This window comes from Macaca mulatta, chromosome 19, assembly GCF_049350105.2.
Source record: "Macaca mulatta isolate MMU2019108-1 chromosome 19, T2T-MMU8v2.0, whole genome shotgun sequence".
Taxonomy (NCBI): domain Eukaryota; kingdom Metazoa; phylum Chordata; class Mammalia; order Primates; family Cercopithecidae; genus Macaca; species Macaca mulatta.
The window spans coordinates 16,245,315-16,269,635 of NC_133424.1; the positions used below are offsets into that span (position 1 = coordinate 16,245,315).

The window sequence follows — 24,321 nt, forward strand, 5'->3', positions numbered from 1 at the left end:
TTCAAGTAATTGTCCTGCCTCAGCCTCCCAAGTAGCTGGGATTACAGGCACCTGCCACCACACCCAGCTAATTGTTGTATTTTTAATAGAGACAGGGTTTCGCCATGTTGGCCACACTGATGTTGAACTCCTGACCTCAGGTGATCTGCCCACATCAGCCTCCCAAAGTTCTGAGATCACAGGTGTGAGCCACCATGCCTGGCCTTAAATTTTTAAATGTAATATTGTGGACATGAAATACATTCACTCATGTAAAAAGTTAAATGCACAGTGAGAAGTACTGGTGCTACATATGTCCTTCCTCTGCCCATTTTCTCCCTCTTTATAAAGGTAAACACTTTTACTCTCTGAGTATCCTTTCATCTATTTAGGCAAACAATACATGTAGTTAGTAACCCTCTGCCTCACCCTCAAATTACGTTAAATTTTCAGAAGTAAAACTTTGTTCTATTGGGCGCACAGTTCTGAGTTTTCACAAATGGCTAGAGTCGTGTACCCATCACTACCATAGCCACCCTTTGCAGTAGAAAGCTTTCTTCCATCCCTAACCCCTGGCAGCCACAGGTGTTCCCTTCCTTTCCCTTCCCCTCCCCTACCTTCCCCTCCCCTTCCCCTCCCCTCCCCCTCCCTTTCCCCTTCCCTTCCCCTCACCTTCCCCTTCCCCTCCCCTTTCCCTTCACCTTCCATTTCCCTCCCTTTCCCCTCCCATTCCCCTCCCTTTCCCCTCCCCTTCCCCTTCCCCACCCCTTCCCTTTCACCTCCCCTTCCCCTCCCCTCCCTTCCCCTCCCCCCTCTCTTCCCCTCCCCCCTCCCTTCCCCTCCCCCTCTTCCCCTTCCCCTCCCTTCCCCTCCCCTCTCTTCCCCTTCCCCTCCCTTCCCCTCCCTTCCCCTCCCCTTCCCCTCCCTTCCCTTTCCTTCCTCTCCCTTTCCCCTCCCTTCCCCTCCCCTTCCCCTCCCTTCCCTTTCCTTCCTCTCCCTTTCCCCTCCCTTCCCCTCCCCTTCCCCTCCCTTTCCTCTCCCCTTCCACTCCCCACCCCTCCCCTTCCCCTCCCCTTCCCCTTCCCTTCTCCTTCCCCTCCTCTTCCCCTCCTCTTCCCCTCCCCTTCCTTCTGTCTTTCTGTCTTTTCTCACTGTGTTGCCCAGTCTGGAGTGCAGTAAAGTGATCTCAGCTCACTGCAACCTCCGCCTCCTGGGTTCAAGCGATTCTCATGCCTCGGCCTCCCAGGTAGTTTGTATTTTTAGTAGAGATGGAGTTTCACCACGTTGGCCAGGCTGGTCTCCAACTCCTGACCTCAGGTGATCTGCCCGCCTCGGCCTCCCAAACTGCTGGATTACAGGTGTGAGCCACCGCACCTGGCCCAGTTTCTCCCTCTTTATAAAGGTAAACATTTATTCTTTGGGTATCCTTTCATTATTTAGGCAAACAACACATGTAACTAGTCACCCTCTGCTTCACCTTGAATTACGTCAACATTTCAGAAGTAAACTTTCTTCTACTGGGCGCACAGTTCTGAGTTTCGACAAATGGCTAGAGTCGTGTACCCATCACTACCATAGCCACCCTTTGTAGTAAAAAGCTTTCTTCCATCCCTAACCCCTGGCAGCCACAATGGGTTTTGTATTCCTATAGATTTTCTTTCTTCATATTGTTGTAAATGGAGTCATATCATATGTAGCCTTGGAGTCTGGCTGCTTTCCCTTAGTATAATGCATTTGAGATTCTCCCATATTGCACATGTCAAGACTTTGATTCTTTTTATTGCTGAGTAAGAGTCCCTGGCATAGATGGGACACTCTTTGCTCATCAGCTGAAGGATGTGTGGATTGTTTCCAGTTTTCAGCTATTATGAATGAAACTGCTACGAATATTTGTATAGAGGTTCTTGGGGGAGCCTAAGTTCTCATTGCTGTTAGAATGAGATGGCTGGATCATATTCTAAGTGTACGTATAACATGATAAGAAACTATCAAACCGGGCCGGGCCTGTAATCCCAGCACTTGGGAAGGGCTACGCAGGCAAATCACTTGAAGCCAAGAGTTTGAGACCAGGCTGGGCAACAGGGTGAAACCCCATCTCTACAAAAATACAGAAGTTAGCTGGTTGTGGAGGTGCGGGCCTGTAATCCCAGCTACTCGGGAGGCTGATGCATGAGAATCACTTGAAACTGGGAGGCGGAGGTTGCAGTGAGCTGAGGTGGTGCCACTGCACTCTAGCCTGGGGGAGGGGGACATAGCGAGACTCAGTCTCAAAAAAAAAAATAAAATAAAATAAAAAGAAACTACCAAACTGTTTCCAAAGCATCTGCATCATGTTTAATTTCCGTAAGTCATGTATGAGAATTCTGGGTCCTCCAAATAATTAATAGCCATTGGTAGTGTGAGCTTTTGTTTCAGCCTTCCTTATGGGCATGTTGTGGCATACCCCTGAGATTTTAATTCGTGTCTCCCAGTGACTAACGGCGTTGAACCACTCGTGCCTTCCTGTGCCCATTTGACACTCCTGTATTTTCTTTGGTGAAGTGTCTATTCAATCATCTGCTCGTTAATTTTTCCTTGGGTGGTTCGCCTTCTTATTGTTGGATTTTGAGAGTTCTTTATAAATTTTGTGTACAAGTCCTTTGTCAGTTGTGTGATTTACAAGTCTTTTTCCTAGACTCTGAAGTTTCTTTCATAGAGCAAACGTTTTAAATTTGAATGAGGTAAGACTTATCAATTATGTTTACACTGCCATATGTAGGAACTCTTTGCTTAACTGGACGTCACGGAGATTTTCCCCTACACTCTCTTTAAAAGTTTTATAGTTTTAGATTTTACATGAAATTCCATAATCTCTATTTAGTTAAATTTTGTACGGGGCGTGAATTGTGGTTTGACTGTGTTTTTGGATGTGGATATCCAATGTCTGACAGGGGAAGCCAACAGGTCATAAGAGGAAGGAGGCAGAAATGGACACATCTTTTAGCTATTTGGTTGTTCCTCTGGGAGCTGGGTTTTTATACTCCTGGCACAGCCTCAGGGGCTGGTCCCTACCCAGGGCCCCATCTTCAATGTCACTCAGCTTTCTGCTCCAAGGTGACCTCTGGGGGAGTCCCTGCGTGATCACCGCGTTCAGAAGAGCCCCCTCCCTCCCCTTCTAGCTCACCTCAGTGTGGCAATGATTTTCATTACCACCACCGTTGGACTTGGTCTTATGACCTGTTGGCTTCCCGTCAGACGTGAGCAACAGGATGGCAGGGACCCGATCTGTCTTGTTCATCCTGTATCCAGGGCCCTCTCACTGTGCCTGGCACAGTGTAGCTGCTCAAGTAAAGTGTGTTATTGAGTTCAACTACCTGTGAGGTAGAACCCCACTTCTTCCTCTTACCAAGGAGGCTACGAGGCTCAGAGAGAGCAAGGGACTTACTAAGGGTCACTGAGCCGGCAAGAGTCTGGACATCAACTGAGTTCTACTAAATCCAGAACTTCTTCCTTCTTGAAAGTTGAAGACAGGCAAGGTGAAACTCCAGCCAACAGGCGGCATGAATGCTTGTTCTAGAGACCCCATGCAGATTCCTAGGAACTGTGTCTTCATGGACACAGAATAACAACTGCTCACCTGTGTTGTGTGTCAACTATGTGCCTTTGCTCTGCCAAATCCTTATTCCTTCCTAAATATTTGCTTAGCAGTTAAATGTATAGCAGCTCAGTTTGAAAAACAAAGCAACAGAGATGTGTAGAAAGATAAAATGGTCTTTACCTTAATTCTACTTCTTCTAATTCCATGGTGATGTGTGGATTTTTCTGAAAATTTGTCAAGTGCATATATAAATGAGTAAACAAATATACACACATACACTGTATTTTTTTTTTTTTTTTGAGACGGAGTCTTGCTTTGTTGCCCAGGCTGGAGGCAATGGCACAATCTTGCCTCATTGCAACCTCCTTCTGCCTCCCAGGTTCAAGTGATTCTCCTGCCTCAGCCTCCTGAGTAGCTGGGACTGAAGGTACATACCACAATGCCCGGCTAATTTTTGTATTTTTAGTAGAGACGGGGTTTCACCATTTTGGCTGGTCTCGAGCTCCTGACCTCAGGTGATCCGCCCGCCTTGGCCTCCCAAAGTGCTGGGATTACAGGTGTGAGCCACCGAGCCCGGCCCACTCAGGCATTTTCTATATAGATGGGATCAGCCCTCACCTAAGATTTGAGACGTACTTGTCCCTGCTCTCTGTGCTGGTGTCTGATGGAACATGTACAATGCTGTGTGAAGGTTTATGAGGACTGTTTCTCAGATGGGAAGACTGAGGCTCACAGGTGAATGGGTGATGCCTGAGCCTGGTCCCTCACAGAGTGGTCTCCATGGCTGGTCCGACATGCCTGCCCACTGTCCTACTCTAGGCAGGGGGGCAGGGGGTGGAAGAGCCCCTGAGAGAAACATGAACTTCTGTCTTCTGGATGGTGGCTTCCTTCCCTCCATACTCGCTAGGAGACATCCCTTGAGGTTGTGTGACTTGGCAGCTGAGACGTTCCTGGTTGGAAGGAAAACCACTGAAGGGGCTCCAGCCTCTTGGGGCTCTGACAGTTCCCACCTGAGACTTCCTGATCTCCACACTGCCTCCCTTTTTGCCTCCTGTCACCTGGAGCAGGATCTGGCTGAGGGATGCTGCTGCCCCACGCCCTTTATTTTTGGATGCCTACTAGGCAGGGAGGAGGCAGGCAGGGATTTGATGGCCCAGCCCAGCCTCTCCTAGCCTTCCCCAGGGGATAAGAATAGACCAGGAACAAGGAAGTCCTAGGTGGAGCTATTGTTTTGGGGGCTCTGATATGGTTTGGCTGTGTCTCCACCCAAGTCTCAGCTTGAATTGTAATTCCCATAATCCACATGTGTCTAGGGAGAGGCCAGGTGGAGGTGACTGGATGATGGAGACTGTCTCCCCCATGCTATTCTCATGATAGTGAGTGAGTTCTCACGAGAACTGTGGCACTTCCTCATTCTCTCTTCTCTCTCCTGCTGCCAAGTGTGAAGGTCCAAGCTTGCTTTGCCTTCACTCTCTGCCATGACTGTAAGTTTCTCGAGGCCTCCCCAGCCATGCAGAACAGTGAGTCAATTAAATCTCTTTCCTTCATAAGTTACCCAGTCTTGAGTATTTCTTTATAGCTGTGTGAAAACGGACTAATACAGGCACAAAGAAGTTTGATGGTTAAGAACTCAGGCCATGGATTCAGACAGACTCAGTCTCAGGTCTCAGGCTTGCCACTTGCTATCTCGGGACTGTGGGCAAGTGACTTCATTGTTCAGAACCCATCTGGAAAATGGGATGGAGGAGAACCCAGGGAATGTGGTGTTTGGAATCCACATGGGGAAAGACCTTCTTTGTCTCTGTACCGTAAGGACTGGAGAGTCATGTATAGAGGATGTTGGGGGAAGCTTAGGAGAGGGCTCAGCCATAAGAGAGGATGTTGAGATGCTGCATGGAATTCCTAGGGCTTGGGTCTAGATCTTTTTCCTGCAGTTCCTTCTCTCTGACAGCCTAAAAGGGTATGAATTGGATTTTGTGTGTTTTTCTCCTGATTCAGAGCTCGGAGGAAGGACTCCTATGCACACAAGGCCTGTTGAGCGCCCTTGGGACCATGTGCTGCTGGTGGGTGGGGCCCTGGCACATAGTCATGCACATCTTTCTCTCCATCTGCATCAAGCCCATGCTCTTGGCTCCAGGTGGACACTGCACTGACTGTCCTTTGCCCGCTGCTGAACTCTCTGTGTTGTCTGAAGCTGGTCGGGTGCCCCATGTGCGGAGAGAGGGGGCTGTGGTAGAGCTATCACTGCCTCTGTTTCCCGTGGACTTCCACCTGTTTGACCACTGTCTGCTTATGACTGAGGCGTGTCTGTGGGATGGCGGCTGCTGTATGGGCAGATCGGCTCTATGATCACATCTTATCACATGTATATTTATACCTGGGTCCTGGTTACACCTGGAATATGTCATACCTGTCTACACCTGCTCTATGTTTACACCTGGGATCATATGGCCCCTCTCAGCCTCATCCCCTCTGCCTCCACTCTGTCCTCCTAGGCTGAGCCCAGCCTGTAGGTTTGCTCCTCCAGCTGGACTCTTTATCCCCAGAATCTGACGCGGGTAATCCTCAGTGGGGTTGGGATTGGATTGTTTCTTCCTGCTTCCAGCAGTCAGGTCTCAACTCAGGCCCTGGGCTGCTTGGAGGCAGAACTTGAACTCTTGCCAGGTTATGAAGCCAGAGATGAGAGGCTTCTGTCTCTGAATCTCCTAAGTCTGCACCAGGTAGGGTGCCTGACATAATCCCCACCCGTGTTTGGAGAGGAGCCCAGATGATCTGGGACAAGGGTTGGCCTGGCCCAGCTCAGCTGACTGAGAACTCTCACGGTAAGTATACACTTTTACCTGAATGCCCTTGTCTTGGAAGGGCAGGGTGGAGGCAAACTTGGGGCTCAGAGTCCTCTTCTTGGCAGACTGCCAAGAAGGTGCAGAGACCTGAGAATTCAGTGCTCGTGCTGGGTCACCCTGAGCTGCACCAGCTGACCCAACCCCAGGTTTTGGCTGGCTGCCCAGGCACGGAAGACACACCCAGACTGTGGGGATTCGCTGCCCCAGCCCATCCCAGCCCAGCCCAGCCCAGCCTCCTAGGGCCTTCTTCCCTAGATCAGGGGCCGGGCCACAGACCTCCCAGCAGAGGAGGAGAGAAGGTTGTGTGGGACAAGCTGCTCCCGACAGAAGGTGCCAGGCTGGGGGTGGCAGGGCTGGAGGGTCCTGGCCTGGGATGGGGAGAGGCACTGCCCAAGGCTGCGGTGGCTTCAAGCTGCTGGCCTGGGACAGTGGTGGTTTCCTGGTACCTGGACTCCTAGCAAACTCCCAAGGATTCAGGCTGGGCCCTTCTGGACTCCAATCAGCTCCTCTCTCTTTCCCTTTCTCTGTGGTTACCAAGTCACTGGAGGCGACTTGGTTGTTGGTTTTGGTTGGGCTTTTCTGGACTTTAGATCTCAGCCCTTGGTTACCCATCCCTGAGCCCTCCCTGTCCTGCCCCCAGCAGTTCCTGACCCTGCCCCTCTCCGCTGTCCCCAGAGCTCTTCCCGGGGCCTCAGGACCTCACCCTCCATCCTGTGTGCCCTGCAGGATGTCGCTGCTGAGTCTGCCCTGGTTGGGCTTGGGGCATGTGGCAGCATCCCCTTGGCTGCTCCTCTTGCTGGCTGGGGGCTCCTGGCTCCTTGCCCGTGTCCTGGCCTGGACCTACACCTTATATGACAACTACCGCCGGCTCCAGTGTTTCCCGCAACCCCCGAAAAGAAACTGGTTTTGGGGTCACCTGGGCGTGGTGAGTGCGACAGCAAAATGTGTCTGGGGTCTCAGGGTAGATGGATTTCCAGAGGAGCAGGAATGGGGTTCAGGGAGCTGGGTATTGATGGTGGCTGTGATCTGGGACCCCAGAGAAGCAAGGGCGATGGCTCACTCATTCCTCTCCTCACTCATTTGTCGGCTCACTCACTCATTCCTCTCCTCGATCACTTATTCCTTTCCTCACTCACTCATTCCTCTCCTCACTCACTCCTTCCTCTCCTTACTCACTCCTTCCTCTCCTTACTCACTCCTTCCTCTCCTCACTCACTCCTTCCTCTCCTCACTCACTCATTCCTTTCCTCACTCACTCATTCCTCTCCTCACTCACTCATTCCTCTCTTCACTCACTCATTCCTCTCCTCACTCACTCATTCTTCTCCTCACTCACTCATTCCTCACTCACTCATTCTTCTCCTCACTCACTCGTTCCTCTCCTCACTGATTCCTCTATCCACTCACTCATTCCTGTCCTCACTCACTCATTCTTCTCCTCACTGACTCATTTCTTCCCTCACTCTCACTCATTCCTTTCCTCACTCACTCTTTCCTCTCCTCACTCATTCATTCCTTTCCTCACTCACTCATTCCTCTCCTCACTCACTCATTCCTCTCCTCACTCATTCCTCTCCTCACTGATTCCTCTCCTCACTCACTCATTTCTCTCCTCACTGATTCCTCTCCTCACTCACTCATTCCTCTATCCACTCACTCATTCCTGTCCTCACTCACTCATTCTTCTCCTCACTGACTCATTTCTTCCCTCACTCACTCATTCCTCTCCTCACTTGCTCATTCCTTTCCCCACTCCCTCATTCCTCTCCCCGCTTGCTCATTCCTCTCCTCACTCGCTCATTCCTCTCCTCACTCACTCATTCCTCTACCCACTCACTCATTCCGCTCCTCATTAATTCATTCCTCTCCTCACTCACTCCTCTGCTCACTCACTTATTCCTCTCCTCGCTCACTCATTCCTCTATCCACTCACTCATTCTTCCCCTCACTCACAGATTCCTCCCCTCACTCACTGATTCCTCTGTTCACTTACTCATTCCTCTACCCACCCACTCATTTCTCTCCTCACTCACTCATTCCTCTCCCTGCTCGCTCATTCCTCTCCTTGCTCACTAGTTCCTCTCCTTGCTTGCGTTTCCTCTATCCACTCATTTGTTCCTCTCCTCCCTCCCTCATTCCTCTCCTCACTCACTCATTCCTCTCCCCGCTCGCATATTCCTCTCCTCACTCACTAGTTCCTCTCCTTGCTTGCGTTTCCTCTATCCACTCGTTTGTTCCTCTCCTCCCTCCCTCATTCCTCTCCTCGTTCACTCATTCCTCCACTCACTTACTCATTCCTCTCCTAACTCTCATTCCTCTCCTAACTCACTCATTCCTCTCCTCACTCACTCATTCCTCTACCCACTCACTCATTCCTCTCCTCGCTCATTCCTCTCCTCATTCACTCATTCCCCTCTTCAGTAACTCATTCCTCTGCACCTACTATTTCCATCCTCAGTTCAGCTTCAAACACTAGTATCTCCTGAAACACTCTCAGAGACCCACATAGCAATAATGTTTGACTGGGTATCCCGTAGCCCAGTCAAGTGGACACCTAGAATTAACCATCACAGGAGTTGACAGCCCCCTGACTTGCTTTCAGATCGCTCCTACAGAGGAGGGCTTGAAGAACTTGACCCAGCTGTCGGCCACCCATTCCCAGGGGTTTACAATATGGATGGGTCCCATCATCCCCTTCATCGTTTTATGCCACCCTGACACCATCCGGTCTATCACCAATGCCTCAGGTACCCATGCGGAGTTTGTGGTAGCCTCTGCATGGCCCCTGCAGTACCCAGACCCCTCCTTGAGTATTCATGCCCATCACTGAGACTTCCATCTCAATGTCTTCTCCCTCCATTGCCATCTGCTTCCTGCTTTGGTGTTCTGGGCACCACTGGGGCCCCAAGACGCCTCAATTCAGGGCCCTTTCTTGAAGGAACCCCCATGCTTGAGGAGAAGGGTCCAGACAGAGACATTTCCAGCTTCATGGGATCAGGAATGGGCAAGAGAGAGATGGGTGTGACAACCTAGAGGAGAACTGGGTGTCTGCTGGGGCAGGCTGAAAGGCTTCCTGGAGGAAGAGTTGTTGGAGCGAGTCTGGACCAATGAGTAGGATTTTTTAAAAGTGTGTGGCAGGATGATGCAGTGGGGATCATTTGTATTTGTGGGCCCAGCCAGTCCCGGCGTCAGGTTGTCCATCCCTCAGCCCAGAGTGGTAGGAGGACTTGTGGCTGGTGGAGAATCTGGGCTGCTATTCATGTGACCTCCATCTATGATGGGTCAGTTCCTTCTACCTCATCCTGTCACTCATCCACCCTGCGATCACTGCCTTCCTCCTGCAGGCTTCAGGATTCTCCAATAGGAGATCCCACACCAGCTGCTTGATCTTCCCTGCTCTCTGCCCTTCTCGTCCTTGGACAGACCAGGCTGAGCAAGGGAAGGGGCAGCATCCCACAGAAACTATGGCTCTGACCCCAAAATGCTTAGTGACTCTGTGCAGGTCACCTGCTCTCTCTGGTTGCTAAGGTCTCTTTCAGTTGTGAGTGCTGGAAACTCAACTTTGTGTGCTCTTAGCAAATAAAGAGAATCAAAAGAGTGTAAAGTCCAGGGAGGGTGTCTTCAAGCACGGCTGGATCCAGGTGTCAATGAACATCATCAGGAATCTGTCTCCTTTTCTTAAGTTCACCATTCTCTGCATCACTTTTTCTTTTAAGGCAGTCCTTTTCTTACGGTGTCAACCATGGGTCCCAGAAGCTCAGTTTTTGTCAGAAAGCTCACCTTTCCCCCAGGGGCCCCAAAAATATTCTATGATTTCTATGTTACACCTCATTACATCTGGTATTGTTTTCCTGGGATCATATGGAGAAGTCATCATGTGTGTGGCTCAGCTGTGGCCAAGGACACTTGGGGCATATGCCAGACTTTCTGGTTCTTCTCTGACATGTAATTTGAAATTGTCTTTTCTCCTCCTTGTCATCTCTTGGCAATGTTTGTAGCTTGTCCAAGATCTGGGACCCAGGGTCCCTTTGAGAACTGTCAGAGTTATTATTTTAGTCTTCCTGAGCCAGGTTTCAGAATCCATTGGAATCATACTTGAAGAGTCTTGGTTACACCTGTGACATGTCCAAGACATTTAAGAACTCATATTTAAATCCTATCTGGGGCCTGTCTTTGGGGTACACAGAGGTCATGTCTGACTATCTCAGGTCCATGTCAGACGATGTGTCATTTAGGGCTCCTCATGTGTGTTGTGGCTATGCCAAGGCATGTTAACATATGTTGGGGACATGTCCCAAGTCCCAGGTCCATGTCAGGAGATGATAAAGAGTGGCCCGCCCTAGGCCTCTTTAAAGGTATTTTGTAGAGTGTGGAGCTACGCTTGGGTGTTGCAGAACATGCTGGGTCATGTAGGAGCCATGTCAAGGTGTTGTGGGGTGTGCTGTGCCCCGTTAGGTTGTGTCATTGCTCTACTGTGCTGTTGCAGCCTGGTCTGGTCCTTCTTCCTGTATCCTCCATTCTTCCTTTGCCCTTGGCCTCCTGCCTGCTCTTCTAAGCATGAAGTGGGGAAATTCTTGGTAGGGAGCCTCCCTCTACACCTGAAGTTCCTCTCTTGCCCTCTGCATGGCCCCTGACAGTCGTCATTCATGCCAGCTGCCACTGCACCCAAGGATGACCTCTTCACCAGGTTCCTGAAGCCCTGGCTGGGTGAGTACCTGCAGACGAAAGGGGTTGGGGATAACTTTGTGGGGGGTGGGGATGATGCTGCTCTTGCCCACTGCCCTTGGTTGCCCTACTAGGAGAAGGGATAATTCTGAGTAATGGTGACAAGTGGAGCCGCCACCGTCGGATGCTGACGCCTGCCTTCCATTTCAACATCCTGAAGCCCTATATAAAGATCTTCAATGAAAGTGTGAACATCATGCTCGTGAGTCCTTTGAACTCTGGTTCCCAGCTGGAGTCTTTGGGTGGAGGGACCAGGGACAGATCTGGTCTGGGATTTTGGCTCTGCTGGGTGGCACTGAGCCATTGTTCTTCCTGTCTGAGACTTGGTTTCTGCATCTTTAAAACGGGGATAATAATCCCTAATTAAAAGGTGGCAAGACGATCGAATGAAGTCATTTGCTTGGCACACAGTAGGTTCTCAGAAGGTGTTAGTTCCTGTTTTTTTCGCAGAAACCCTGTAAACTCAAGAGAACAAAGATGAAGATTGCATAGTAGTCATTGCTGATTACAAACCACTTCAAAACTCATTGGCTTAGAGCAATAAGGGTTTATGATTGCTAACAAGTCTGTGAGACAGTTGGCTGGTTCTTCTGGATGTGGAAGGAATCACTCTTGGCACATGAGCAGCTGGGGATCAGGTAGGGGCTTTGCTGATCCTGGCTCAGTTCATTCACATGTTTGGGGCTTCACTGGTTTCAGGCTGATTTGGGATGGCCTCAGCTGTGACACCTGGACTTTCCCCCATGTGATTCTCTGCCTCCAGAAGGCATCTTGTTGTTCACATGGCAGAGAAGCTGCAATGCTTCTGGACATTGTCTCTGCAATGCTTCAAAGTTCAGCCAGGTTTGGGTCTGTCAGAGTTATTACATCATCATTTCGCCACATTGTATTGGCCAAAGAAAGTCAAAAGTCCAGTACAGACTCAAAGGGGTATAAAATGGAATTAATGGGAGTTGCTGAAAAATTACTGTACAAAGGGTGTGAATACAGTGAGAAGTGAAGAATTGGGGGTCAGGATTTCGTGAAGTGTCTAGGATTTTTTTAAAAAATATACAAGCTGGTAAGTTAGCTTGTTACTGTTTGATGGATTCTAACACAAGACATGAGACTCCTGGGTCAGAGACAAAGGGTAGTTGATTACTCATGGCACAATAAGCAACGTGTACTTCTTGTTGGTTTGTATCCTTTTTCTGAGCCAGCCTATATTCCATGGGGGTGACACTGGTGGGCCTCTATAGTAGTCTGCTCATGCAGTACATTGCATGACAGACAATGGGCATTAGGCTTAGGGAATCTGCTTTAATAGTGGCAATTACAAGCCTGATATTGGTCCAGGGGGAGTCATTGCCTTATCTCTCCAGGTTGTTGTCTGCAAACACAACTCTGAGATATGGCTCAGGTAAGAACATCACAGTCTTGCATTGGTGGCATACCCAGCAAGGATGCTCAGGGCTGATGAAGAAGTGCCTCTTCCAACACAGGGATATTTTTGAAATGAACTTATTACAATGGAGATGAATAAAGTGAACACTTACTGGTCACTCACCATATGCCTGAGAAAATGTCATGTCCCAATGCCAGGATATATGTTGTCTAATTTAATAACCCTGTGAGGTTGTGGTTATTTTTGACCTATTGCAGATGATGAACTGAGGGCCAGAGAGATTAGGGAGCTGAACACAGTTCAACCAGTTAGTAAGTGAGCTAGGAGTGGTGGAACAGAGATTGTATCCTGGTTTATCTGTCCCCAAAGCAGATCACCTTGACCATTATTGAATATTTGACAGGTGGGACCTAGAGGAGGGCAATAGGTTGTACCAAGGGCACACAGAGCATAGGAGACAGAGCTGAGACTTGAATGCTTGTCTCTTGGCTCCAAGCCATGGGTCTTCATCTCCTAATACTAACACCTTCTGCTTCCATCCAAGTCTGGTTCTCGCTGGCAATTGGTTCCTGGGGCAGAGGACCAGGGGGCTGATTGAGGGGGAGTCCCTCCTGATACTTGGGGCTGGGGAGGGGCACAAAGGAGGCAGGGCCCAGCTCTAGCTCTCTTCACTTCTCTGGCCAGGACAAGTGGCAGCACCTGGCCTCAGAAGGCAGCAGTCGTCTGAACATGTCTGAGCACATCAGCCTGATGACCTTGGACAGTCTGCAGAGATGCATCTTCAGCTTTGACAGCCACTGTCAGGAGTGAGTTCCTTGCCAGGGCCTGGGATGTGAATCCACGGACCAAAGGGAGTTAAGTTGGGGAGGGAGGAATGAGCAAAGTAACCCGAAGTACCTTTCAGGAGGATTTGTATCATAGTTGGGCTTTGAAGGTCGAGGAAGAGGAGAAAGGGCTGTCTTTCCAGGTAGGTAGAAATATCTGGGTAAAAGCAAGGTTAGGATGAGCCAAGCATGTGCAAGAGACAGTAGAAATGAGGTTGTGGAAGTAGGGGCTAGATATTAGGGACACTGAAAATTAGGAAAAGTGGTATGAAGTTTATCAAGAGATTTTCAGAGAGCTTTTGTAGTTTCAGCTGATGATGGATGTGGTAAGAGCTGAGCTGTGTGGGAAACTGACGGCTCGCCATCACACCCAGCTAATTTCTGTATTTTTGGTAGAGCGGGGGTTCGCCATCACGGCCAGGCTGGTCTCGAACTCCTGACCTCAGTTGATCTGCCCGCTTTGGCCTCCCAAAGTGCTGGGATTACAGGCGTAAGTCACTGTGCCCGGCTGCTCCTTCTGTCTTACAGTGTGAAAGTTGAAACAGAGAGAGAGAGAGAGAGAGAGAGAGAGAGAGAGAGAGAAATAGAGTTGGTTATGGTGGGGGTTGGAGCAGGGATCAACTGGAAGAGGATGAAGTCTGAGTTGTGCGGACATTTTTGGTAAGGTACTGGATACTGGGTAGGAGACAGAGGAGAGAAACATGGTGTCCAACCTATACTCTAGGTGCCTTGGTGCATGGAGACTGCTCTCTCAGAGATAGGAAGCAGGGAGAGAAGACGGTCTGGAGAGTCAATCTCATGACTGATACCCACCATGCATCTCTAGGACCATCTGTTTCTAGATACCCAGTTTCCTGATGGGAGGTAGCTCCTGGCTGCTGGTGGGAGGTGTTCCTAGGGCTTTGCATATGTTACATTGTTGCCTCCCTTTCTGCCCTTGGCCTGCAGGAGGCCCAGTGAATATATTGCCACCATCTTGGAGCTCATTGCCCTTATAGAAAAAAGAAGCCTGGATATCCTCCAGCACATGGACTTTGTGTATTACCTCACCCAAGACGGGCGGCGCTTCCGCAGGGCCTGCCGCCTGGTGCACAACTTCACAGATGCCGTCATCCAGGAGCGGCGCCGCACCCTCCCCACTCAAGGTATTGATGATTTCCTCAAGGACAAAGCCAAGTCCAAGACTCTGGATTTCATTGATGTGCTTCTGCTGAGCAAGGTGGGTTTCTCTATGATCTGAATTTAAGTGAGAGAATAGAGCTTGATGTCAAAGGTCAGATGAAATAAATTGGGCTTCATCCAGAGGGCACTGGGAGCCATGGAAGATGCTTGAGAAAGAGAAGGTCACAGGTAGGTTTTACAGATGACTCTGTTGAATGCAGCCATCAGGGCACTGCTAATTTTGAAACTGTGAGGAGCCTGAGATTTTACTCAACTTACAAGTCAGTTTGTTAGTCTTTCACATTTTTATGTATATCTATATGTCTATGTCCTTGTCTAAATCTATGATAAAAGATGCACTAAACCCTTGGATCACAGCAGCCCATTAGCTATTTACAGCAATAACAGCAGGCAGAGTAAGATTGTAGTGCTGGCTCCTCACTCCCAGAGCATCACAATGTTTTTACCTGTAAAATTTGCACCATAGGAGAGGGGCCCCCACACGATGAGTCTTATAGCTTACATAGGACAGCTAGCTCATATGCTCCTTCTTTTTTACAGGGTGAAAGTTAGATGGAGAGAGAGAGAGAGAGAGAGAGAGAGAGAGAGAGAGAGAACACTGTGTTCTGGAGTATAAACTACTCCTCTCCAGTGAGATGGCAATTTCTATAGTTTATAACCCAAATATCTTCTGGACAGATAAGATTCTCTTCAGTTTACTGCTCTAGACTGTGAGCAAATATTTTTGGAGCAATACATAATTTCTAACCTCCAAGGCAAATTGCCACTCAAATATCCTGTACCCCAGGTTGCCAGTATCTTTTTCTCTGAAAGTCTGCATGATGCAGAAATATGAAAATATTCCAGAGCCATTGATTCCTCCCACCAGGGACCAAAGAGGAGGCAAGAGAGCTGGGGGAAGCCCTTGGAGTAGGGGCTCTGGTGACGGTGACCAATAAAGATCTAGAAGGGCAGAGTGGGTTTGAGTTTCTGGAAGAAGATTGGATCTTCAGACGTTGTCTCAGGTTAGACTCGGGAGTCTCAGAGATAGTATAATATGTGTGTGTGTGTGTGTGTGTGTGTGTGTGTGTGTGTGTGTCTGTGTGTGTTTTGCTTTCTCTTCAGGATGAAGATGGGAAGGCATTGTCAGATGAGGATGTAAGAGCAGAGGCTGACACCTTCATGTTTGCAGGTGAGGGTCCCAGTGTGGGACTACAGTGGGAATAGGGGTTCTTCCATCTCAGGAACCTGGTGGGTGGACACTGGATCACTTCATTCTGCCCATCGTCCCCCTCCCTCCATCCTCGTGAGGGCCTCAATATATGGGCACTGTCCACCTGGTGGTGTTGAAGCAGCCTGGAGACCCAACCATACCTGGCTGCTCCTCAGGCCATGATACTACAGCCAGCGGTCTCTCCTGGGTCCTGTACAACCTCGCAAGACACCCAGAATACCAGGAGCGCTGCCGACAGGAGGTGAAAGAGCTTCTGAAGGATCGCGAAGCTAAAGAGATTGAATGGTAAGTGCAGGTTCTTGTGGACTGTTCCTAAGCCTGTCATTTCTTTGATCCCCAGGTGGTGAGGGGAGGAGGAGCTGTTTTGTTGATTCTGCCACCATTGCTTAGTGGGTATAAATGCAGAGCACCACAGGCGGGGCGTGATACTCAGCCTGGCTGTCAGGGTAAAGGTTACCGGCCTTTAGGATTGAAAGACCCAGGCTGCTGAAAAAATTAGTGACAGTATGTGAGGACAGATTATGCCACATTGCACATATTCAGCAAGTGAACTTCCCCTCCACTCTCTTTCTTTTCTCCTGGAAATATATATATATATATATATATATATATATATATGTGTGTGTGTGTGTGTGTGTGTGTGTGTGTGTGTGTGTGTGTGTGTGTGTATGTGTGTGTATATATATATTTTGAACATCCTCACTTCTTGAATGTTTGCTCAGGTGGCGAGGGGGAAGTTGTTTTTGTCAATTCTTCCATTATTGCTTAGTAGTACTAGGAGCAGAGCCCAGAGGCAGAACTTGGTATCCAGCCTGGCTAGCAGGGGAAAGTTTCCAGGCTTTTGGGACAGAGAGTCTTAGCCTGCTGAGAGAACCAGTGACAATATGTGAAGGCAGATGATGACACCTAGACATATTCAGTGAATGAATTTCTCCTTCACTCCTTTCTTGTTTTCTCTGAATTATCATTTTTTTCAAACATCTTTACTTCCTGAATGTTTGCCCTTCTGTTCCCTAATTCCTACCCTCCAGTTCAGTCCAGGGAGTTGTAAGAGAGATCTGGGGGTAAAAGTCATATATCTCTTGTCTAGAACACCTGCATCATTCATCCATTCAGTCTTCATTCAGCAAAGTCTTCCACATGCCTTTCCAATGAGTTCTGTTCCCAGCACCTTTCTGTGCTCTGGAGACCTGGAAAGAATGCTGCCAATGAATGTGTTTTCCAGGTACTCCCAGCCTAGTGGGAACAGTCCCAGTGCAAGGCATTCCCAGTCCACACGGGCAAGAATGGAGTTGAGAGCAAGAGAAGCATGGCTGGGAGTGTAGAAAGTGTTTCAAGCTAAACGAGGTGGCTGGCGCCCGTGATACCAAATACTAAGGAGGCTGAAGTGGGAGGATCACTTGAGGTCAGGTTTAAAATGAACCTGGACAATATCTAAATCTGTAAAAAAATCCATCTAAATCTGTAAAGAACCTATCACTAAAAAAGTAAAAAAAACAAAATAATAAAGTGCCTCAACTGAAAACCTGAATGATGATCAGTAGATGTTTGGAGGCAGTAGTGCCCTAGGTCAGAAAGACAGCCTGGGCAAAGATGTAGACAGCCTGGGGTGGTGGGCAGAGAGGGAGAAGAGGGAAAGAGAGAAGGAGTGGTTTATGCATCGGGGGAAGGAGATGGTTATACAGGGAGAAAGAAGTAAGACGGAGGGAAAGTGAGGGAGAGCAAAATAAATAGAGGAGGGAAGAAAGAAGGAGACAGAGAGAATGAGAGAGGAAGGAACTGAGTTATGATGAGATAATAACCAAGGTGGTGAAGGCAGAGTCCGGTTGTGGAAGGCATGGGAAAGTGGTAATGGCTTCCATTTTAACCCAAAGGCAATGGGGAGCCATAACAAGTGGTTGAGCAGGGGAGGGTTGGGTCAGATCTGGCCACCAGAAAGATCTTTTCAGGGCAACTGTGGAGAGAGGACAAGCTGTAGAATGAAGTCCCAGTGAAGATATTCTGGAACCTGAGCCAGGCCAGGGGCTGGGGATGGAGAGGAGGCAAGGGACTGGACAGGTGTTTTGGAGGCAGTGTCCTCCCATCCACGCCTTTGCTCAGCACAGCAGTCCTAAAAGGTGGCAACATATTTTTATGCTTTTAAAAATCAAAATATCAAGTAACATTGTGCACTTTGTAAACAAAAAGTGTCCAAAACATTCATAAAAATGAGCTTCTTTCTTGAGTCTCACCCTAGTGGTTTCTACCATGAATGGTTTTGTGTGTGTCCCTCCAGAAAATGGCTATCCTGATGCCTACTTTATATGAACGCAGACTTTTTCTATACAAATAAGAGTGTATAAAAAAGACACAGTATTTTTTCCCAAGACGGTGGATTGGAGGCAATGTCAGTGTGCTCTCCCATGTGGAAGGACAGAATAGTATGTAGAGATTCACACTGTGAACTTTCTTTTCCCAAGAAACAACACGGGAACTTAACAGGAAAACCAAAAGAATCCACAGACCCTTCAACAGGAGCTGCAGGTTGCATCCTACTCTGTAAGACAGGTGAAAAACTGTAAATCCCCAGACTGTGAGAGGGGGAGAGACTGCCTCCAGGGTACACATCTTCACTGAGGAATCTGAAAATCCAGACCCAGGAGAAGGCCTTAACTCTACCCAGGGCTTGAACTGATTTAAGGAGTGGTGAGAAATATAAAAGTAGAAGTAGCAGCAGGAAGTGCCTTGCAGGCATTCCCAATCTCCAGCATTGACTGAGGGAAGCCATTCCTTATTGTGTCTCACAGGGGGCCTTGGGGAAGTCATATAACTAGCTCAGGCGAGGTCACAGGTTGAAATGCCCAACTGAATTTCTTGATATAACCTCGAGTGGGGATGAACGCCCTTGACCAGAACCTGGAAGGCAAGCAGGAAGTGTGCTACAGACAGGAGTTCAGGAGCTGGGTGCCTGGCCTTGGACAGGGACAAAAAAGGGCGTGCCCTGAAAGCATTGCTATTTCTGTGGGAAAAGCTTATGGCCTGTGGCAGGTCTTGGTTCTGTTCACAGACTGCCTGGATCTAAATCCAGTGCTATGAGTGGAACACTGCAGGTGTGACACCCACCTTGTGCCAACTGCATGGGAGCTGGATGAGGCTTACTGCCACCTGCTACTCTCCACTCCCTTGGCAAACTCTTCTGTGCGGCAGAGGCAGGTATACTCACCTCTGGAACATTACCTCAGTGACCTGAGAACTGCCCTCTGACTTTCACAGGGCAAAACAAACAAACAAACAAAAGTTACAAAAAACAAAACAAAACAAAACAAAAAACCTAGGAATATACTTAACCAAGGAGGTTAAAGCTCTCTACAAGGAGAACTACAAAGCAGTGCTAGACAAAACCAGAGATGACACAAACCAATGAAAACATATCCCACGTTCATGGACTGGAAGAATCAATATTGTGAAAATGATCATACTGTGCAAAGCAATCTACAGATTTAATGCACTGCCTATTAAAATATCTTCATCATTTTTCACACAACTGGGAAAAGCAATTCTAAAATTCATATGGAACCAAAAAAGAGCCTGTGTAGTCAAAGCAATACCAAGCAAAAGGAAAAAATTTGGAGGCATCACATTACCAGACTTCAAATTACATTACAAGGCTACAGTTACCAAAACAGCATGGTACTGGTATAAAAGTAGGCATTTAGACTGATGGAACAGAAAGGAGGACTCAGAAATAAAGCCAAATACTTACAGCCAACTGATCTTTGACAAAGCATGCAAAAACATAAATAGGGGAAAGGACCCCCTATTCAATAAATGGTGCTAGGAGAACTGGATAGCAATATGTAGAAAAATAAAACTGGATTCTCATCTCTCACCTTGTACAAAAATCAAAGGCTTAAATCTAAGACCTAAAAGCATAATAATTCTATAAAATAACCTTGGAAAAACTCTTCTGGACATTGGCCTAGGCAAATAATTCATGGCCAAGACCACAAAAGCAAATGCAACAAAACCAAAAATAAATCAGTGGAACTTAATTAAATGAAAACGCTTCTGCATAAAATCCATCCAGCAATCCGACTACTATTCACCCAAAGGAAAATAAGTCATTATATGAAAAAGATACAGGCACATGCATGCTTATAGTAGTACAATTCACAATTGTAAAGATATGGAACCAACCTAAGTGCCCATCATCCAACGAGTGGGTAATGTGGCATATATATATACCATGGAATACTACTTGTCCATAAAAAGGAATGAAATAATGTCTTTTGTTGCAACTTGGATGGAGCTGGAGGCCATTATTCTAAGTGAAGTAACTCAAAAATAGAAGACCAAATACTATATGTTTTCACCTGTAAGTGGAAGCTACGCCATGAGGACATAATACATACAGAGTGATATAATGAGCTATGGAGACTCGGAGGACAAGGTTGGGAGGTGGGTAAGGGAGAAAAGACTACCAACTGGGGACAGTACACACTGCATGGGTGATGGGTGCACTAAAACCTCAGAATTCACCACTATAGAAATCATCCATGTAACCAAAGCACTTGTACCCCAAATGCTATTGAAATAAAAAGAAATAAAGTAGACACAGATCTGCACATTAAAATCTATCTTTGGGAGCTTTTCTTTTCTTTTTCTCAAAATATGAGTTTCGGAAAATTTGTTATTTTTAATTGACAAATTTTAATTATATATTTATGGGGTGCAATGTGATGTTATATGTATACAATGCGTAATGACTAAATCAATTTAATAAACATTCCCATCATCTCATATACTCATCATTTTTGTGGTGAGAACATTTGAAATTTGTTCTCTTAGCAATTTTGAGATATATATTATTATTAACTGTAGTCATCACGCATGTAATAGACCTCAAACGTATTCCTCCTGTCTAATGGAAACTTGTACCCTTTGACCAAAGTCTTTCCGTTCTTTCTTCCTCTCTTCTCTGGTAACCACCATTCTCTTCTCGGTTTCTATGATTTCTATGTTAACCATTTTAGATCTCACAGGTAATAAAGGTCGCGTGTTATTTTTCTTCTTGTGCCTGGCTTACTTCACTTAGCGTAATGTCCTCCAGGTTCTTCCATGTTGTCACAAATGAAAGAATTTTCTTCTGTTTTTAAGGCTGAATAGCACTCCGTTCTGTATATATATCACATGGAAAATGAGTTTTGAATAACAAAAGCAATGATGAGAACAGGTTCTTCTTGCACTCAATGAGACATTACAGATAAGACAAGGGTTATCCTTGACATTCCTGCTACCCCACCTAATCTCCCTTTCTCCAAGGGGGCCTGCAGAGATACTGATCTGTCATCTATCTGCCTGTCTGTTTATCAATCTATCTACATATCTTTCTATCATATATCTCCTTTTATATTCCATATATTTTTTGTCCTATGGTATTTACATATATGGACATTTGCGAACATGCTTTTTTTCCACTCAATAGTGTGTCTAATAGCTATTTTTTCTGAGTGCTGAATAGCATTCCATGTTTTATTTGTCCCATCCCTTTCTTGAAGACACTTGTGTAAACATTTCCAATCATTGTAGATATGGTCAATTTACCTTCCAGAGTCTCTATACTGATTTACCTTCCGGCCTGCATTGTGTGACAGGACTAGTGATCCTTATTTTCTCCTTTTGTGTAGCTGTATAGTATTCCATCTTGAGATGAGGGAAATACAGATATTTCATGTTTCTTCTTTCTTTTTTTCTTTTCTTTCTTTTTTTTTTTTTTGAGAGGGAGTCTCGCTCTGTTGCCCAGGCTGGAGTGCAGTGGCGTGATCTCCGCTGACTGCAAGCTCCACCTCCTGGGTTCACGCCATTCTTCTGCCTCAGCCTCCCCAGTAGCTGGGACTACAGGCACCTGCCACCATGCCTGGCTTATTTATTTATTTTTTTTGTAGTTTTAGTAGAGATGGGGTTTCACCATGTTAGCCAGGATGGTCTCGATCTCCTCTTAATTTTTTAAGATGCTAACAATCAGCCCACAAAGCACGCATTAAAAAAATAACCTGGCAACGTGTGGGGAGAAGTAAGCGGCATTGGGCCATAGGAGTGGATTATGTTTTATAGTTTTCAAATTCTGAACCAGATAATTGTAGACGGTATTAAAATTTTAAATAGCCACTGCAAAAGAAGAAAGATTAAGCAGAGAATTCAGCTCCTTTGCTGGATCTTAAATGTTTATCAACGTTTTCCAGTGGGGCCTCTAGTGTTTCCTAAGTATAAAATCACTCTCTGCCAAAATGATACATTTACTCCCACATTCAAATGGCATGAATCTTTTTTTCCCTTGCCTAATTGCACTTGCTGTATCTCTAGTACCATGCTAAATAAGAGCAAAACTTTGGATCTGGGTATTTTGTTTGTTATTCATTTGCATTTGAGTTTGCTTTCTTGCCATAGACAATATTTATTTTTATGCAAATCTGTTAACTTTTTACCGCTGGCTTCTGGGTGTTTTCCTCAGAGTGTGTGTGTGTGTGTGTGTGTGTGTGTGTATATATATATATATATATATATATATATATATATATATTTTTTTTTTTTTTTTTTTTTTTTTTTTTTAGACGGAGTCTCGCTCAGTTGCCTAGGCTGAAGTGCAGTGGTGCGATCTTGGCTCACTGCAAGCTCCGCCTCCCGGGTTCACGCCATTCTCCTGCCTCAGCCTCCCCGGTGGCTGGGACTACAGGCGCCCGCCACCACGCTCGGCTAATTTTTTTGTATTTTTTAGTAGAGACGGGGTTTCACCTTGTTAGCCAGGATGGTCTCGATCTCCTGACCTTGTGATCCGCCCATCTTGGCCTCCCAAAGTGCTGGGATTACAGGTGTGAGCCACCGCACCCGGCCAGAGTATATATTTTTAACTACTTGGCTAAATTTTCTCTGGTGCTTTTCTAATTCTCTGCTTCTCTAATTATTTTCCGCTTTTTAAAATTCTCAAATGTTTGATCCCCGTAGAGTTTATTTTCGTAATAAGGAGAAAAGGTCTCACTTGCAAATAGAGAAGCTGGAACGTTGTGTCTTTGCTCCCTTGATAATGATTGGGGCTGGGGTGTTTCCTTAGGGAGGACCTGGCCCAGCTGCCCTTCCTGACCATGTGCGTGAAGGAGAGCCTGCGGTTACATCCCCCAGCTCCCTTCATCTCCCGACGCTGCACACAGGACACTGTTCTCCCAGATGGCCGAGTCATCCCAAAAGGTGCCCACAGCCTCAGGGGGAGGAGCCTCCCAGGTAGGAAGATGGGCCCTTTAGGGAGTCCTCGTCCTGACTGCCCCCTTCTCTCCCACAGGCATTATCTGCATGATCAATATTATAGGGGTCCATCACAACCCAACCGTGTGGCCAGATCCTGAGGTTCTGCCTTCCTCATTCACCACCCCCCCCATCCTCTACCTTTTTTTTTTTTTTTTTTCTTTGGTGAATTTCAAGGTTCCTAGTGGAGGGGTCAGGGTTTTGATGAGGAAAATCCAACATCACCTCCCGGCAACACACACACAACTGTCTCTCCAAGGCTGCTGGACCTAGGAGACCCCACCCAGCAAACCTTCTTTGTCTCACCTACAGGTCTATAACCCCTTCCGCTTCGACCCAGAGAACAGCCAGAAGAGGTCACCTCTGGCTTTTATTCCCTTCTCCGCAGGGCCCAGGTAAGAGCACCCTGTGTCTGAGGCAGGGATGGGGTGATGTGTGTGGGAGTCGAAAAAGGAGGATGTTGCAGATGGTCCCAGTTCCAGCTCTTCCCTCCATTCCTTCACAGTTTATGGGAAAACGTCCATGGAATGGGGATGGGTAGGTCCTAGAGGGGTCCCCAGAGTGCTCAAAATCCCCTTCTCCATCTGCTGGTCTGAGCTGGGAGCTGGAGTCTGGCCCAGGCTCCAGGACATGCAAGCCCACATGGGGGTCCCAGGCATGCTTAGCCCCTCTCTATATCTCTCAGGCTGAGCTGGGTGTGGTTAGGGTCCCGGACCAGGTTCCTAGAGTGATGGGACCCAAATGCGGGTCTTGGGCACAGTCACAGTCCACTCTCCTGCCTGCAGGAACTGCATCGGGCAGACGTTCGCCATGGCAGAGATGAAGACTGTCCTGGCGCTGTTGCTGCTGCACTTCCGGTTCCTGCCGGATCACACTGAGCCCCGCCGGAAGCCGGAGCTGACCATGCGCGCCGAGGGCAGGCTTTGGCTGCGGGTGGAGCCCTTGAACACAGGCTTGCAGTGACTCTGTGACCCATCCACCTCTTTTTTTGCAGATTCTAATGAATAAAACGGTGCTGTCACCTCTGCCTGGGCCTCACTGACTGCCAACAGGGGCTCTTGGGGATTGGGAGGCTTCAGGGAAGAGGTCTAACCTCGATGGGTTGGGCGGGGTGTTGTCCCTGACCCCAGGAACCTGACTGCCTTTTTGGCTGAGCATAGGGCCTCCATGCCTATAGCAGGGTCTCTCAGAGCCCAAGGATGGACTTTATCCTGTGGACAATATGGAGTCATGGGAGGTTTTTGAGCAGGAGAGGGACCAGGATTAAGAACGGATTTAAGAAGCGAGACCCAGGCTGGGTTAGTGAGAAGCAACCGTAG

General features: G+C 47.6%; 1 protein-coding gene across 5 annotated transcripts; it reads left to right on the forward strand.

Moving 5' to 3' along the window:
* Positions 1–6,591: 6,591 nt before the first annotated feature.
* Positions 6,592–24,023, forward strand: CYP4F57 (cytochrome P450 family 4 subfamily F member 57). 5 transcript variants are annotated; one of them, XM_028839791.2, is made up of 13 exons: positions 6,598–6,729; positions 7,126–7,324; positions 9,002–9,146; positions 11,053–11,106; positions 11,199–11,326; positions 13,193–13,314; positions 14,281–14,551; positions 15,619–15,685; positions 15,883–16,012; positions 22,815–22,948; positions 23,040–23,104; positions 23,315–23,397; positions 23,788–24,023. In XM_028839791.2, the coding sequence occupies exons 2-13, from the start codon at positions 7,127–7,129 to the stop codon at positions 23,963–23,965; spliced, it is 1,575 nt and encodes a 524-aa protein (XP_028695624.2). In that variant the 5' UTR covers positions 6,598–6,729; position 7,126; the 3' UTR covers positions 23,966–24,023. The 5 variants fall into 5 exon arrangements, 4 of the variants coding, with proteins under 4 accessions (XP_077834332.1, XP_028695624.2, XP_077834331.1 ...); XM_077978206.1 differs by lacking the exon at positions 9,002–9,146 and having other exon boundaries at positions 6,592–6,729; positions 11,087–11,106; XR_013409168.1 differs by lacking the exon at positions 23,040–23,104 and having other exon boundaries at positions 22,815–22,981; positions 23,788–23,854.
* The last annotated feature ends 298 nt before the right edge of the window (positions 24,024–24,321 follow it).